Here is a 2471-nt window from a genome sequence, read left to right as displayed (position 1 = left end):
GCTACCGAATGTGATGCATCGCGCCAGTAGACAGGCGGAGACAGTCGACAAAATGAATAAACTTCTCTATACGGGAACGAAGTTGTGTCTATATGAGAGAAAAACACAATCATCACCATCATAACTGTTTATTTCTTTCTCAGGTCTAGACATTCCTAAGCACGGCGAGCCCGCCTACCCACTGGAATCTTATGGTCATGGCTATCTGGAGAAGATTATGACAATCCTAGAGAACGGACAGCTGTCTGCCTCCAACCTGGGTGAGTTACCGCTCCTTTCTTTTTTTCTTATTGACGTTAATCAAAGACATCAACTTTTTATTATTTTCTAAAGACCATCGACGAGACGAATTTTCCTTTGTTTTGTCGTGGCCGTTATTGCAGTAAACTTTCTATTCTTTTCGCAAGACCATTATTGTTACTCACCGTCCATTATACTCTCATAACCGTTATTGTCACAAACTTTCTTTGTTGTTCTCATAGCCACTGGTGTGACGAACTTTCTAATCTTTCCTATTGTTCATTAACGTGAAAAACTTTCTATTTATTTCACACGATCGTTATAGCCACAAAACGTTCTTTTCTTTTCTAGTATCTGTTGCTGCTGTAAACTTTCCTTTCTTTTTCTCATTACCGTTATCATCACCCAATTTCTATTCCTTTTTTTTGCACAGTTGTTATTGCCACAAGCTTTCTGTTCCTTTCTCATTCTATTCTTGTCCCACGGCTGTTAAAATGACAAACTTTCTATTTCGTTCTTATAACCGTTATTATGACAAACTTTCTATTTTATTCTTATGACCGTTGTTGTTTCAAACTTTCTAAATTTTCATAGAAGTAATTACGTAGCTAGAGGGCATTAACCTCATAACTTATTTTACTTGTTTTTCATGATGATTTAACTGGTTTCTTTTTAGCTTGCAGCTTTCAAAAATTAATCTTTGTCAAATCATTTTGCCGCTAAAGCTGACTGCTTAAATTCTCGCTTTAATGAAAGTGGTTTTCTACAAGCACTATATTATTATAATTATAACCTTTTTGTAGTTATAATTCTTCTATGCGTTATACATTCCGGGTGAATTGTTTTGGTTATTAACTAAGTAGCATTTATACCATTATACAATTCTACGTATTTGCAGTGCTTTAAATTAATCAATACTCCAGTAGACCTCATATATTATGTAACCCGTGTTTTTGCTGTTGCGGTTAAACGTTTGGTTTTCGCACAAAGAAGAAGTGAGTTCGATTCCCATTTGGGGAGATTTTATTTTTTAAAATCGAATTTCTGTTTTTCTGCATGGATGTCAGACCGGCAGGGCTGAAGTGGCCCACCTCTTAAATGATCTAAATTAAGTTGATAAGGGCGTAGAACATTCGCAATTGCCATTTTGCACAGACTATATAACTTTCAAAAACATTGTCAGTTTCCCGGGAAGCATTCAGTACCACCTGGCACTTTGCAAGCGATTAAACATTTGTATTCTTACAAGATCTTTATAGAGTGAGGAACAGTACTGTGGTGGGGCTCTTGCAGTCTAACTCGTAGACAACACTACTGTGTATCGACTCTGCATCCTTTCTTTTCTATTTGCTAAATTTGCTCCACCTCTATTTCCATTCAAAGTGACTTATTTCTGTCTAATAACTTGAACATATTTCATGTTAACCAGGGTTGAATGATCCATACTTATCATATACAGTGGCGTCCTCCCAAAAAAGTTGAAAATGTATTCGTGTTAAACGCCTACACTACCCACGTCAATACATTTTTGGTTTTCTTTTTGACACCACTGTGTATATCATCTCAGTAAACAGACTTGATAAGACAACTTGCCCACTTGGGAACCGAACTCACACATTAATCAAATTGCGTGCGACAGAGAAGGGTGCAGTCGGTGTACCAACGACGAAGTTTCTCCGATCACTTGTAAACTGATCTAGAAGATGGGACATCCGAATTTATAGTCCATCTTTGATAGAACAGAGCCAACAAGGCCTCGTGCCTTGAAAAAAGATGAAGCAACCCAGAAATCAATCGGCCCTTTGGATTCATCTCCGCCCATAGTCAAGCATGAATTATCTCGCGCTAACGACACGCCCTTCGTGTCTGACAAACTTTCTCTCCAGGTTGTGAAAGCGGAAGACAAGCCAACGGTTGGAATTCATATGAATCGGCTGAAGTCCACGCCATGAAAGTCATTGGATTAGCGAGAGTTGAACAGGAGAACGGAAGGATAGAAAGAAAAGAGGGAGGGAGAGATTCCGAGCCCGGAACGACTGAACAAAAAAGAATGAACTCTCTCAGTGATCATCAGATGAGTGGGCAAGGAAAACCACCGAGTGGAACTCAAGTACAATCCAACAGCACTGGTCAAGGTTATGGAAGTCCTGCCAGTGGGACAGTGTTAGAGAAAACGACCTTGTAAACTTCTGTTGTGAACGTCTGCTCCCTCACACCCTTCCCCGCCCGCC

At 39.3% G+C, this 2471-nt stretch overlaps 1 protein-coding gene across 1 annotated transcript in view; it reads left to right on the top strand.

The window, feature by feature from the left end:
* Nucleotides 1-2452, top strand: part of LOC101856342 (putative ammonium transporter 1) — a gene marked incomplete in the record, with an annotated part of 54038 nt that extends 51586 nt beyond the window's left edge. The window contains 1 exon segment of the mRNA XM_013082202.1: nucleotides 2127-2452. Coding sequence (XP_012937656.1) covers nucleotides 2127-2425 — 299 coding nt within the window.
* Nucleotides 2453-2471: the final 19 nt, after the last annotated feature.

This window comes from Aplysia californica, unplaced genomic scaffold, assembly GCF_000002075.1.
Source record: "Aplysia californica isolate F4 #8 unplaced genomic scaffold, AplCal3.0 scaffold00163, whole genome shotgun sequence".
Classification (NCBI taxonomy): domain Eukaryota; kingdom Metazoa; phylum Mollusca; class Gastropoda; order Aplysiida; family Aplysiidae; genus Aplysia; species Aplysia californica.
Note: the sequence above shows the minus strand (reverse complement) of the source record. Positions and strands in the feature narration are given on the sequence as shown.